This window comes from Fulmarus glacialis, unplaced genomic scaffold (genome assembly GCF_000690835.1).
Source record: "Fulmarus glacialis isolate BGI_N327 unplaced genomic scaffold, ASM69083v1 Scaffold38910, whole genome shotgun sequence".
In the NCBI taxonomy this organism is placed as follows: domain Eukaryota; kingdom Metazoa; phylum Chordata; class Aves; order Procellariiformes; family Procellariidae; genus Fulmarus; species Fulmarus glacialis.
In genome coordinates, this window is record NW_009186514.1 from 1 (window position 1) to 14412 (window position 14412).

The window sequence follows — 14412 nt, forward strand, 5'->3', positions numbered from 1 at the left end:
AGCGTGTGGCGCCGCGCTGAGCGCTTGCATTTAAAAAAATTAATTTCTGTCTTTTGCCACGACAGCTCGAGGAAGCGGCCAAATGAAAGCAAACCGTCCCTGCAGCAATGCACAGTCAATGCCAGTTCACTGGAGAGCCGGTTGAAAGTAGCTCTGAAAATCACATCGCTCCTTTTTCCTTCTAATGCTTTCCAGTTACACGGAAAAATCTGAACTTTTCCTTTCCTGTTCCAGTTAACTGTAAATGCCAACCCAGCAGCAGCAGCCTGTCTCCCCGGTCCTGAGTAAGATCTAAAAGCTGCCAAATTCATACCTGGGTCTGTTTGACCTAAGTCAGCAAGCAATTGCAAACAGTTCTGCTTCTTGGGGACACCAAACTTCCCAGAGCCTGTTAAACAGTAAAATTTGCCTGTAACTCAAACCCGTTAAACAGAAACGAGAAAAAAGGTTACAAATGGTGTCATAGTGGTTAAATTAATGCAAGGGATTAAGTTTCTCTCAGGATAGAGAACATATTCCCACAAGTCTGATAGTTCCTTACTGCTGCCAGAGTTTTCACATCCGGCATATTGCAGATTTCACCAAAAAAACCCAGGCTGCTACTCTTGCTTTATCATAAGATACTAACAAATTTTACTGCACTGTCAACATCTAGGAGGTTGAATAAGACAATGAATGACATGATTTTTCACATGATAATTCCCAAATAAGATGTATGATATGCAGCTTTTGCTGAATATTTAAATGCCTATCCAAAATTTTGCATTTAAAAGTTGAATTACTTAGAAGTTGAAGCAGCTAATGCAGTCTTGCTAAGATCTATTCCTTAGTGGTAAACAGCTCAATGGATCTATAGCAATCTAAGGAGTAAGTCACTAAAACAAAAAGGTACCACAGTACCCTTCTACTAAGCCAACACAAAATGTTGCAGAGTAACTGTGAAACAATGAGCCAAACAAAATTACAAAATGAATTTATTCCAAAAGCGTAAGGGAACATTTACAATTCAACAAGATGGTAAACAGGCGTCTCCACAAGAACTCACTGCATTAAAATTAAATATGAAACTGGGTGGGGGTGGGTGGGATCTAACTACTTCTGAGGCCACAAGAACTTTGCATATCACCTCTGAAAAACAGGAGTCCCGTAAAAAAACCTCACTCAACATTCAGTGAGAAAATAAGCTGCTAGTACCTAGTTATTAGTCTAAATACAAGCTAGGTTTAGGCTTTGAGATTACATTTTTAAATTCCCTCAAAACACAAATTATAGCCACAAGTGCAAAATGTCTGTTTTTTCTTCCCCCCCAATGGAAGCTTATTACCCATCTAGCGCCTATTTTCAGAGTGACATTTTGGTCTCATGAATTTGTCTTTGAAAGCTCTTTGCCAAGTTTGTTGGTTTTAGTGACAAATCTCACTTTAGCAGCTGGCTTCAATCAGAAATACAAAGTCAGCTCACATGTCCCGGAATGTCCAAAGTTTGCTGCCTACTGCTTCAGAGTTAAGCAAAAATAGACTTCTAATTTAGCGTCAACAACGTCTCTAACTTTGACATAGTTTTCTGGCCTTCTGATGGTAGTGATAAATATCAGAGTGTTAATGAAGACACCTGAGTCAGATTCACAAGCAAATACAAATGCAACTAGGTGGGGAAACATCACTTTCAGGCATTTGTCTGTGGATATCAAATGGCTGGACAAAAAAAGGAGGATAAGAAATAACCTTCATTCTTCTAAAGCCTAAGCTATTTTACATCAACATGCCCTGGAACACTCATTAAAATTCTTTTCCTCTGTCCCAACTTTATACTATCTGCTAATTCCTTTACAATGTTGAATGACCTGAGAAGTAAAAATTTTGAGTGGTGAGAATAAAAAAAAAAAAAGCATTGTGCTCTACATTGTATTTTCTGGGTGTGCACCAGTAAATAAGAATCCCAAGTTGCTATGGAAAAAAATAGCATGGAATTGTTAGCTTTTCCACCTGAATTGAACTACATAGCTGGAATTTTTCAATGTTACCCAAAATACAATTTTATTTATATATTTTTAAATGCAACTGTATTGGTAAAAAAAAACAAAAAACAAAAAATCACAAAACAAAACAAAAAAACCCAACAACCACCCTCAAGTGCCAACTAATCCAGAAATCTGCAAAACATAGAAAAGAGCCAGGTACTGCTACGGTCCAGCTCTAGCCTATGAAGCTTAATCACTGCATCAGTCTTTACTCATTCCTGGAATAATTCTAGTCATTTATTGTTTTGTTTTTCCTGTTCATTTACTGAAATTTCACGGCATAACTATATGCACATATTCATATTAAACATTAAAAATTCATTTGCAAAACATCACTTTTGCATTACAATGCACGGAGAAGAGTAAGATGTGCAAACCAAAAAACACCACATTCTCCACATCTCTAAGTAAAAGGACTGCTTCATGCTACAAGCAAAATAAATTTCCATCCATGTTGCAAACTTTAAAAAAAAACAGCATATATCTCATTCAATTCCATTTAAAAAAGTAAATCAAAGCAAATTTAACAATGGTACTCTTCTCCACATATTGCAAAATATGGTTACAGATGAGGAAAGGATTACTTCAGCTGCTAAGCTTATCTGACATGTATCTCTGTTGTCATGCCTTTCCTGTCCATTACTTAATACATAAACTCAATTACATAGTTTCAGTTATGCAGTAGCTGATTTTTAGGTTAATAGACAGACTGTCAAGATGTAGCTTTTGATAAACCATCTACGTTCTTTTCCAATTTTGAATAAATCCTGAAGACATTTCAAAAATAAGAACCCAAAACTGCTGACTGTAAGCATCCAAAAATACAGTTGTAGTTTCACTATGGACAAGTTGTAGTCCGTTAGAAAAGTAGATCATACATACAAAGGTATAAAGAACATTTAAGTCAGTCTTAAGTGGAAGGCAGTCCTTGAAGGAAACAATACTCCAAGCAAACTTGCTGAGTAGCACTTTCACTTTAGCCCTTCAGGGGCATGGAAGATTTAGCGGTCTACTCAGTAGATTCTTCCTCGGCTACGATTGCCACGTCCTCCCCAGCCTCTTCCTCGTCCACCCCGGAAACCACCTCTTTGCTCTGAAATAAAAGTCAAAACTTTTCATACAGGTTTTATGCTATATACAGATTAAAATTAAATAGCAATAACTGGAAGTATTGAAGGTTGACTTAAGTCTCTGAGGCTAATCCTGCTTATATACCATGAGATCTCCGAGTTATGCTTTGATGGACAACAGACCCCACTAATTGTAAAAGAGAGTCAGAAGCACTAGCCTCTCTAAACCAAATGTAGTCTTTCTGCACGCTAGTACTACAATACATAACTGTCCCATTATTTTAGAACTATATTTGGGCCAATCCATTACCACAGAATTGAAAACTGGTCTGTAAAGGACTTCATTAGACTACCTAGCTTATCCTTCTGTCCAATAACACCATGTCAATCTTGAGGTGTTTGTCTGACTTGCTGCTAGTGATTTATAAAATGATGGAAAACCATGACTTTGTCAGTCTATTTGTCCTTTTCTATCCTTAACATTAAGTTATCACCAGCATACTTGAGTTTTTTTGCTGGGCTGGTATCTTACCTATATCCAGCTAGAAATCAGACATAGACAGATACCACACAAACTATTTGTATACTGTAGAAAATTTTTCCTTTCCCTTTCTTAAGAACAAATCTGATCACAGCAAAAAACCCCACAAAATATTTTGTTAAAGTTTCTTTGAGTTTGTTTGAAAATGTATCGAACACTCATTCCCCTTCCATGCTTTCTCTTCACGTACAGTCTAAAAATACAGGTCATATTAATCTACAAAGAGAACTGTGTACTGATTTTAAAGAGTACCGAAATCAAAAGCTGACCAGAGGCCTAAGCAGCTCACTAACAAGAAACAGTAGCAAGCAATAAAACATTTTTCGTTGAAAATTCCTAATTTTTAGAACCATAGGGCTACAAGCTTATCTTAAAGACACAGGTGCATCACCTGAACTCTGCAGTAAGAAATCTGCAGAAGATTTTATCTTTTCTCTTTGTTTTATACATATAAGAGTGCTTTGTATCAGTTTTTCAACCTAGGGGCATGGGTGACAATTTGTCATAGCAGGCTGTTTACTGGACAGGGGGAGGACCAGTGGGCCTACAGGGAAGACAAGAAGAACGGGTTGCTGCCATTGTTGGGCCTATTCATCCAGTTTGCAACTGCTCTCACGTTTTGCCCAGAAATTCGACTTGCAGAGAGACAGAATCACTCTGGCTGGGAGCAGGAGGACATAACTGCGCGTGTGCACAGTGAACCTGGCAATTCCCAGAAGCTCTGGATCAGGTCTGCAACATCAGCAGTGGCTGTAATAGGAATTCAGCACAGGTCCAGTTGTATGACAGGAGGTGGCCCAGCTCTGCCACTTGCAGAAACTGGTCTGTCCAATGGGCAATTTGGGGTGCGAGTGCTGCGTGTCGTAACAGAGAACACAATAGTTCAATTACTAACCATGCATTAAAACACTACTAGAACTAACTTGCAAATGACACATAGTTTATAGGCTGGTAACACTCAAACACTAATAGATCAACAGCTAGAAAGAGATCATTACACACAAAAATTGGTGACAGTACAATTTGACCTTCCGAGAATGTGATAGTTTAATTTGTTTGTTCCCCCCGCCCCAAGACACAACTGTCACTATACAAAGTTTTTCCAAGCTGCCTAACTTACCGTAAGAAAAACTACCCAAGTTACTGCTGTACTTTCCACTGGGAGGATTATATATTTGCCTGGCATCCCTTTTTGGTCCCGCCGAAGCTTTCTTTGGGGGTGAACTTGAGGTTGTATCTTCACTTGCTCTTTTTTGACTGACAGAAGAAAACAAAACCAGAACATTACACCCCTGTGGTGACAAGTACAGGAATAGCAGTTCAGCCTCATTAGCAGCAGCTAATGAAGATGCCTTGAATAATACTTCAAAAGAGGAGGTAAGCCAGTCTCCAGTTGATTCGGTTTATTGTATCCCTAAAGCAAGACTATCACTCCACAGCCTCAATTTCTTCCAGGATGGGTGTTATTTCTGATTGTGAAACTTCTAGCTCATGTGCTGTGTATATTATATATACACAGCTTGGGATCTTTATTTTGTAAACAGCAAATACTAACACCACTGCGTTCCTTTTTTTATGAAAAACTCTTACCTTGCATCTGCCTTCTGTACTGGTTTCCAGGACAGTGTAACTGTACTTTTATAAGAAGGGGGAATGTGGAAGAGATCCTACGGAGGCAAAATCAGACAGTTTATTCTACAGTTAAATTCAAATTGCACTTCAACACTTTAGCTACCTACTAAGACTCCAGAGTAACAGTTACTTTCCATCAATTTTAAATTCTTTTCGAAGTCCCATGGCAGAGGGAGAAGGCAGCAGTAGCTAACTGCCTTATCTGGCTGCCTTAGCCCATACACTTTATTAGGAAATTGAAATGAGCTTTATATTAACAGAACAGTGTTTTATACTGACATGATATGCTTTCTCCCTCTCCCTATGCACATCAAGCATCTTATAATGAACTCCAATGGCTCCTGCAGGAGACATCTGATATCCCTATGACGGTAAAAGATAGGCTTCTAAATACTGTGGGCAAGGTTTTTGGTTTATTGTGGTGACTGAGGGTGAGAGATGGGAAGTGAAGAAAGAGAGGAAAAGGTGGTTAGAAGAAATCACAACGGTTTCAAGGGCTCTGGATGGAAGTCTCTTTCTGCACCCCATCTCTCCTAGACTTTTTGGAGAAAAAGGTTCTGTAAAGCAGCTTGCTTTGCCTCCTCCCTCCTTTATATCTCCTTGCACCTCTTCAAACTATTCCTTACCCCTCCCTGCCACTGCAGGAAAGGGAAATGGCAAGGAAAAAGGCTCGGCCAGAATCCAGAGACCCCTAAAGCAAGGTCTTCTACTCCTGCGGGCAACTAGTGCTGCAAAAAAGGGCCTCAACACCGTATCCCAACAGCAGCAGCAGCAAAGGCCAAGCAGCTTGCATACACAGGAGATCCATGTCTCCTCAGAAACAGTAAAGTGGGCAGCCACCCTGAACTGGCTAACACTGACTAACTTAATAACACAATACAACTTTGTTCAAATCTATTCCTTTTTTCTGCATAGGTTACTCTGTGTGAATTTACTCCTTCATAATGTGAGGACTTACCTTGATTAAAACATTAATGTTATTGGTTATTTTCAAGGCAACCACTTTAATCTTGTTCTGTAAAAAAAGAAACACCACTGAACACCTACTCTAGTAGCTTTAAATTATGCCAACTACATTGGATGAAGTCGTAACATTAAACTGACTACTCTTCCCAGTGAATTGCTACAGTAATAGTGAAATGTGTGTACACTGCTGAGGTTTCATTACAACTATTTTTAGGCTTCTTGCAGTTTTACACTAACTAGTTGCTTTTAATGTTCCACTGTACTTCCCACTAAAATTTTTTCCCCCAATATATGAAAATTTCCCCTTCAAAACAAAATGCAGAGCACAGTTAAGCCAAATACACGTGGATGCGGAGAACAGCTAACAGTAGAAACTAAAAGATCATCTCAGCTTGCAAAATGCAGTGTCAGGTGAGATGCAGTTGCAATAGATGTTAGCAGTATTATTCCCTTAATCTATTTGCATGCTTACAACAGACTGCAGCCCATTCATGCATGCCAATGGTTATTTCGGTAGGCTCAATGAGAAAAATCAGAATTCCTGAACAATACTTACCTCCTCTGTTTTCAAGGCTTCTCCTGTTTTTCCTTGAAGTGCTAGACGAAGCTGTCGAATATATACCTGCAATCCTCGAGCAAAATACTGTAGCCTATAAAATTTAAAACCAATCTGTTAATAAATTTTACATATTCCCATAAAATAAAAGCATAAGCAAAGGGAAGCTGTAATCTAATTTTTTTCCCCTTTAGGAAAAATGCTCAAAATAAGTCTGCTATCAATCTGATTTGTGCTTCTTTAGCATCCAGACAATAAAAACTCACACTTTCTTACAAAACTCTAACACTTGCCTCTAAATGATTACCTGATTTTGAAGTCTTTCAATTTCTCTGCATTCAGCTTGGCTGTGAGGAAGTCTGGAAGTTTACGACCCAGCTGATGGAAGCTGTACAATAAACACTCCACATAACTGAACTGCAACTTGGGCTCTTCATTGCTGGCATTTTCCCCATTCTCTGCTTCCTCCGGAGGAAGGGGCATATACTCCTAATGAACAGAAAGGAAAAACAAATGCATGAGACACACTTAGGCAGACTGACTGTTCTTTTGCAGTGTTTGAACTGGAAGGTTTGTTTATGCTGACAATTTAAGAAATATCCCCCATCCCTATGCTAACGTGATGAACCGCTGCATGAAGTTCTGGTGCAGGTGGTTAGCTACACTTCTGTGACTTGGCACCTCTGACTCAGAGGAAATACTACGGTGGCACTGCTACCACAGGAAGCAACAATGTACTGCACCAATGCTTCTGAAACAGCGCTGAATTTACTGAAAATTGTCAGCGCAGTTATAGCCTTTAATGGGATCAACATGAGTCTTCTCATGACTATAAAATTTAAAAACAACAGAACCACATGTGTTTACTGGATTAAAAACATTATGCAGGTAACAGCTCTCTACATCTACAAAGGCTTTGAATTGCAAAATTATGTTTGACCTTATATCATGGACAGAGCTATTTTTGAAATAGCCACTTTAGAAAAAGGATAAATAGATTAATAGATAAAAAATAACTTGTTTTGATGAAAACTTTTAAAAAGTGTTTTACGTGAGTAAAAATTGAATTAGTCTTACCAGTAATTTATCAAACAGCTTCTTCAAATTTGATTCAAGCTTCTCCATATCGCCACAAAATGAACTCATTTCAGCAAGAAGCTTCAAAACCTACACATAAGGATAGCCGCATTTTTGTGTGAAAAGTACAAAGGCTTAACTTTCAACCTAAAAGCGATTATCACATCATTATGGCTGGCACAGTAGAGGTCAGCTATTACAATTAAGCCCCTCCTAAACATCAGGAAAGAGTACAAGGAGGAACATGCCTAGTCTGTTTTTCATGTCCTCTAACAGAAACACAGGTTTGTGTGTCTAATCCCAACAAGCATCATTAGTCAACAAGTAAATAAAACTTCATCTCCCACGTCTGCAGCGCAGCTCACCTTCAAAGTGAGATTCAGAGATCTAACTGAAGCTGCAGCACTGATTAATGTAAGCAAAATTACAGACATTAAGCCACTCCCTTAGGAGGCTAAATTAGCACAAGCCATGCAACAATCATTTCAGTAAATGCTATGTGCTTAAAAAAAATTGACAGTAATATAAAAATTATTACACCGATCTACTTATTCTAGCCTTGCTTCAAAAGCTCGGGACAAATGACACATGCTTTAAAAGGCAATGTTCAGTCATGCCTCAATACAGCAAACATTTTTTTTCTAGCGTAGCAAGTTTTCCTCCAAGCCAAGAAATGAAAACCACTTAAGAAAAGAGTTCGCAATTTTTAAAATAGCTGTCTTGTCTAAGATGCTTATTCTTTATGATTTGAAAGACATTTTAGCTTTGGCTTACCTCTAACTGGATATCAAGACCCTCCACTGGAGTAGTCAAAGAACTGAGGTTTGGCAGAACATGCTCACAGAAGTAAGTAACAAATTTTGTGGAATGAACATTTTTCTGCAAAAAACACCACACGTTATTCAGGCTACTCTGAGTTTGAAGGAGTTAATTGTTTTTTCCCCACCACTCCGCCACCCTTATAAATGCCTACCACACAGCTACACCTTAAAGCTTTATTAAACTTCCCTCTAACTCCTAAAACGCAGAGACCCTTCCAGGTAGCTTAAACTCAGAGGCTGTCTGCAACAGGGGCTGAAAAGATTGCCTGTAACCCAAGAACAGGCCTTTAAGTGCTGCAATTGCCTGGCACTAGGCTTGAAATAATCAAACTCATACATGTATGAACCCAATGTGAGAAACTTGTCATAATTCACTGTAACATCTTAAATTTGAACGAAAATGTCAAAGAGCAGAGAATAACACAAAAGCTCTTTGTATTCGGAGCCTTTAAGGATGTTTTCCAACATTTTAATACATCAGAAGCTGAAGGTGGAGAAATACTGATATGCTATCATTCTAACATAATCACTGAGAACACCAAAGAGAAGCTACAGCCATTAACTTTCCACAATATTCGTCATGCAAAGCAAATAAATACATACCGAGAAGAGTGGCACTGCCTGCCGAGTACACTGCAGAAGTCTGTCCACACAATCTGGATCAGATGGATTGAACGTTTGTTCCAGGTCAGCTTGTTCGGCTACCAGCTCCACTAGTTGTTGCCTCCCACTTACTGTCTGTAAGCTTTTTAATCCAGACAATATTTTCATGAACAGAACAAATTCCTCGCCTGTCACGTCTTCCAGCACCTTAACAGCACATCAGAAAACATATTTCTATGGTGGTAATTTGCAAATGCCCAAGTCAAACCTACTTGATTTGAAAAGTATGCAAATATTTAGCATTTAAATTTAGCTTCTAGTTATTTAAAAACACAAGTTTAAAGAACACATGAAAACATGCAGTATAATTGTATGCAGCTCCAAATTAAAGTAACTGCCATCAAGTTGTGCATAGGAAACATTATTTTTCTTGAACTCTAACCTTAAGAACAAATTTCTCTAACAAAACTGTATGCTTCGGGCAGAATAAACGTTAAATTAGTATCTACTCATTATAGATTGTTTTAATACTTTTTGTATCTTTCTCAGCTTGGGGAATGCACAGGAATCTCATGAAATTCAACAAAGACAAATACGAAGTCCTGCACCTGGGATGAACTAACTTCCCTCAGTCAGCACGTTGGGGACTGACTGGCTGGGGAACTGCTCTGCTGAAAAGACCCTGAGGGTTCTGGGGGACAGCAGGCTAAACGTAAGCGTCAGCAGCATTCCCTGGGTGATGAACAGTGTCCTGGGCTGTGACAAGAGCATAGCCAGTAGACTTGAGGGAAGCAAAGGGATCGAGCTTTCTCCTTCGCTATGCGCTCATTAGACCAAATCTGGAATACTGCACCTAGTGTCAGGCCCTCCTGTATGAGGAAGTTCTTGATAAGCTTTAGAAAGCCCAGCCAACAAGGTGATCAGTGTCTAAAGCACATGACCTGTGAGGAGAACCTAAGGAAACTGGGCTTTTTCAGCCTAAAGGAAAAGTTATAAGGAGGTGAGGCAATCCAACACTCATCTTCCAGTACTTAAGAGCAAGCCACCAAGAGTAGGAGCCAGGTTCTTTACTGAGGTGGACAGGGTGAGAATGAGACAATGATACAAAACTGAAATGGGAGGTTCCAACTGGATAAAGAAAAAAAAAAAATCTCATGTTGAGGACAATTAAACATTGGAGCTGGTTGCCCAGACAGTATGGGAAATCTCCATCCTTAGAGGTTTTCAAAACCCAACCGGACAAAGCACCGAGAAATCTGAATTCAGCTGAGCATGATTCACTGGGGTAATTGATCTCCCTAAGTCCCTTTCCAACGTGAATGATTCTATGATTCTAATAAAAGATGCTCTCACAAAATGAGAAGAGCCTAGAATTATTTTAACATTCCCACAAAAAATGCTGCAAAGTTTGGATTGTAGCAGAATAGGATAATTAGAAGACCGCATCTGCACAATGCTTAACTCTACATGTGGTTTAACAAACAGACCTCCAAAGCAACGCCAGTGATAAGGGATGGTTTAAGTTTGTGCTGAAATAAGACACTCACCTTCTTAGATTCAGTCAATATGAACTCTTCTACCTCCTTTGTCATCACCTCCTCAGGCAGAGTTTTCAGTTTTGTAGAGAGGAACTTGATGGCTCGCTCTCTTACAATATCCTCTCCCTGAAGAATTTGACTGAATAAGCCTCCCAAAGTCCCTGAATGGAGAATAAATCAGGTAACGCAAATTGTCTTAGAAGTCAAGAGCTGAACCGTCTAAGCAGAATAAAGAAGTTTCCTCCTCTAAGACTCCATGACACATTTTAAAATAACTGCTATACTAACTGTTAAGAAAAAGAACAATTTTCACATAGCTTGACATAAGAATCCACATTCTTTCATTGATCTGTATGATTCAGATCCACAATTATTGAAAAGTTCGGTATTGTTTGTAAAACCAAACAATGGGCGCGTGTCTAACTTTTGCATTGTACAAGAAGATACAAAATTGAGTCCTGTTTTCATCCTACTAGAGACTGGGAAGTATTAATAAAATTCATTTATAGAAAAATGTGTCATTTACCTTTAGCATCCATCTTAAATATACTGAGCAAAGCATTGTTCACCAAATTGAATTCTGCAGAATCATCTGAAGAGAGAAAAAAACCTGATATGCATATCCGTGAAATGCAAACGTAAGAGCAGAAAAACAAAGAAAGATTTCTGATCTCACACAAGAAGTATTCTATCCTCAGCATTTAATCATAAACAACATAACTTGTATTTTTAATGACTACTAGACTGAGGAAGTAGAAAGCCATGATTATGAAAGCTGGAAGCAAAACAAAAACCTTTTTAAGCTATTTGCCACTTCAGCTTCCCTGCCAAAACTTTAACATTACAAACGTGATAGGACTGAAAACTTGAACGGAAGTTATTAATCAATATATTTAGTCATTTTAAGGAACAGCTGAATAAACAAGCTGACCTTTACTAAATTAAGGTAAAACAAACAGTTATTTCTTTTTAAACTCTTAAGTAATCTACAGTATTTCTAGGTGGGAGAAACAATTTTCCTCTTGAACTAAATGGAGAAATGTGTAAGTCTCAAAAAAAAGAAAACGTCCCTTCTGAGAAGCCTAGAGACTTAATCATGCATTTTTAATACAAATTTGAACATCTAATATTTAGCACTCTATAACTTACTGAGATTAAAAAATACATATTGTATATTGAATTCTGAATTAAATATTTTATACCAAAAATACATTGTATGGAAGAAAATGCCTTCAGGATTTTTAAAGTTCCCAAGTACACGGTTTAGAAATCCAGTAACTCTTTTTCAGAACGCAATTTGCTGCAGTCCATAACTGGAGGGGTTTCTGTTTTGCTCGTGTGTCATCCCTCCCCCCCTGCCCTGATGCTTTCAGAGAACTTGAATGAAAAAAAGTTGTTGAATTTAAAAGAATGATTTTCAGTTTAGATTAGGATAATTAGCGACCTTTCAGCAGAAGTAGCAGCATAACTGTACAGCAAATATAAAGGGGAGGGAAAAAGAGCAGAAGCAGGACATGAATGGCACTGGACAGACTGCTTTATAACAAATTATGAATCAACAGAAAACGTTTTACAGAACAAAACTGTATACATTTTTGGGTGTGCCACAAGGAGATCAGCCAGGAAACTACCAATGTCTCCTACCTGACTGTAGAAGCTGGGTCAGTATGTCTGCTACGCGAGGAAGATTATCTCCAGTGGCAAACTGAGGCAATTCCTTGATTGCTTGTCGCCGGATCTGTCAAAATTGTCAGTACCGTGGAAATAAAAAAAATTAAAAATTGAAGTAATTACAAAAAAAGTCACGCAATTCAACTACCAGAGTTTGTCAGAAAAATCAGCCAAATTTGAGAAAGTGACCACATATTCTTTTAACATCATATTCAGAAAGCAATGTTCAAGTTTCAGACTTTAATGGCAGTCCAAACTTCTTATTTGCCATGAAACTATTATGATATATTTATGAGGAAAATAATATACTTTTCTTAGATCTAAGAAGCACTGGAGAAAAACCAAATTCAAACAACACCTCTGTTCACAAAATCATGCATTTGATCAACAAAATGAAGGCCTGGAATCTCTGTTATTATTGAGTCTTCTTTGCTAACAGGAAGGATAGTTCTACAGTTGTGCATACGGCAGAGAGAAACTCTAGGTTTTGTTCCCAGCACTAACAAAAATCCTCGAATGATCTGCCCAAATAGTTCAAGTTCTGATAACCAAAGATGCTTCAAAGATACAGCTTCTATCAACACTACAGAAGCAGCATGAAGCATCTCAAGACTTTTGCAAGAATAATACATTCAGAATGACATCCCCATGGTTCTCAGGTACGAACAACATTTTCTCGCCTCCCAGCAGGATTTATGAGAATCAATAACCACAAAGCGCTTTTTGAAAGGAAAAAAAAAAATAGATATTCAAATAAACTGTACCAAAGTTTCTTTCTACAGAGCTATTCCTTTGATCAATGATGGGAGTGAAAAAGACAATGAAAACTGATGTATCTTCCCATACCATCACACAATAGATTCTTCGATTGCAGGAATACAACTAAGTATTCTTAAGTTTTCCAAAGACCAACCCTCCCCTCCTGAGAAACATAGCCTATAAAAAAGAGAAAAGAATAACAAAATACAAATTCAACCTATCAACTTGCCACAAGGTTCTTATTCTTACAGAAACATCTTCATCCTCACAGAGGTCCAACTGGGCATTGATAGCCGAGTCAGCCAGCTCAGGAAAATGCTTGAAGAACTTGGGAATAAACTGGGCTGCAAGCCTCTTCTCCTTGGCACCTCCTTTCACACCATCCAAGATCGCCTGGTATGCATCCTTATGCTGAAAGAGGAAAAACAGAACTCATAAATAGAAAAATCTTAGGGTATTCTCAAGACAAGGAAAGGATTTTTCTCTCTCCGCTTCACTTCAGCTATTTAAGTGAACTGTATTATACAAGCTTCATACAATTTATCTCTTAGACCGATATAACAGTGACAATTTAGTAAAATTTGCCTCTATTGGCTGGTTTTTACTGTTATTCTGGCTCCTCTGTCTGTTCAAGTGCTTACTGTTCAAACTGCCAGCCCTGAGGCTAACAGCTCTTGCACACTACTTGTGATTAGATTAGTGCTGACTCAAGGAATTACATGATCACCTTCACTGAACTTGGGCAGTTTTTCAAGGAGTTTCTGCCTTCTGTCTGCTCGTTTATTGTCTCTCACATAGAGGTTACCTCTCCCAACAACTGTGCCACTGCAACAGATCACGAATGATTGTTAACGTATCTTGCGTGAAAGCATCTCTGGCATCTATTCAAGCAGTTAACTTAATCTGAGATAAAAGATAATTCTTAAAAGATCTGTTAACAGAGACCAGATCAAAAAAAAAAAGAAATCTCCAGCTGAAATATAGAAATAAACTCTTCAGCAACAGAGTAGAATATTCTCTAGCTGCTCCAACTAGAATCACACAGGTGTTTCTGATTTTGTGCCTGCAGGACTGAAACTTCAGAATAAACGGAAGTCTTTGTTGTGGTTAGCTATGTGTTTGCGAAATAAAAGTCAGCATTACTAGGATGCTAGCAGA

General features: G+C 38.3%; 1 protein-coding gene across 1 annotated transcript; it reads right to left on the reverse strand.

Annotated features, from left to right (window-relative positions):
* Positions 1-1890: 1890 nt before the first annotated feature.
* On the reverse strand, positions 1891-14079 carry API5 (apoptosis inhibitor 5; the record flags this gene model as incomplete). The annotated part of the gene is made up of 14 exons (XM_009588064.1): positions 1891-3113; positions 4752-4888; positions 5222-5298; positions 6222-6278; positions 6786-6879; positions 7093-7274; positions 7863-7952; positions 8637-8741; positions 9287-9493; positions 10834-10985; positions 11351-11416; positions 12469-12562; positions 13504-13665; positions 13974-14079. Coding segments are annotated over 14 exons (1609 nt in total), but the record flags the coding sequence as incomplete, so codon positions are not given.
* Between the last annotated feature and the right edge of the window lie 333 nt (positions 14080-14412).